The 651-nt window shown below is 63.1% G+C and overlaps 1 protein-coding gene across 1 annotated transcript in view; it reads left to right on the forward strand.

Moving 5' to 3' along the window:
- Positions 1-651, forward strand: part of Plin5 (perilipin 5) — a 9,565-nt gene that overhangs the window by 7,242 nt on the left and 1,672 nt on the right. The window contains exon 7 of the mRNA XM_019209074.1: positions 573-648. Within this exon, the coding sequence (XP_019064619.1) occupies positions 573-648 (76 nt within the window). The remainder of the gene's footprint in view (positions 1-572; positions 649-651) is intronic.

Genomic DNA, 651 nt, shown 5'->3' on the forward strand with positions numbered 1-651 from the left:
CGAGGTGGGCGGGGCCAGGAGACGAGGTGGGAGGCCGGCGAGGCGGTGGATAGGGTAGAGTTGCCAGGTGAGCTTAAGTAAGGGGGTCACGGTGAGAAGGTGAGATGATGGGGGCTCAGGTAAGCGGGCGGCTCCTGTCAGGCAGAGCCTGGAGAGGAGCAGCGACTGGTTCTGTCTCCACCTCCGGGTGCTGCAAGTGCCAGGCTCCAGGGCCGAGGTCACCTGTTTGGGTGTTTGTGGGGAAACTGAGGCAGAGCTGTGGGTGGGCAGGAGGAACTGAGGCAGTCAGAGCTGGGTCCAGTGTATATCCACGAGAGGAGCTAAGGCAGGTCAACAGCCCCGTTTGCCCTGTCTCCGAAAACGCAACTAAACCGGGCCTAGTGTCACACTCCAGTAATCCCAGCCCTGGGAGGCCGAGGCAGGAGGATCACCACGAGTTCATCGCAAGCCTGGGCTAAATAGCCAGACCTTGTCTCAACAAAACAATGGCAACACGAACCCCAGCCCTGAGCCAGGCCGGGTTTGGTCGCGTGTCCCTGAGGAAAACTGAGGCTGCCCCTCCTACCGGGCAGGCGGAGCGGGAGACGCTGGTGCTGTCGCGCAGGCTGACCCTGGAGCTGCAGAGCTCGGCGGAGGCGCTGGAGGCCGGCG

Source organism: Fukomys damarensis, unplaced genomic scaffold (genome assembly GCF_012274545.1).
Source record: "Fukomys damarensis isolate Sample0158 unplaced genomic scaffold, DMR_v1.0_HiC HiC_scaffold_37, whole genome shotgun sequence".
Taxonomy (NCBI): domain Eukaryota; kingdom Metazoa; phylum Chordata; class Mammalia; order Rodentia; family Bathyergidae; genus Fukomys; species Fukomys damarensis.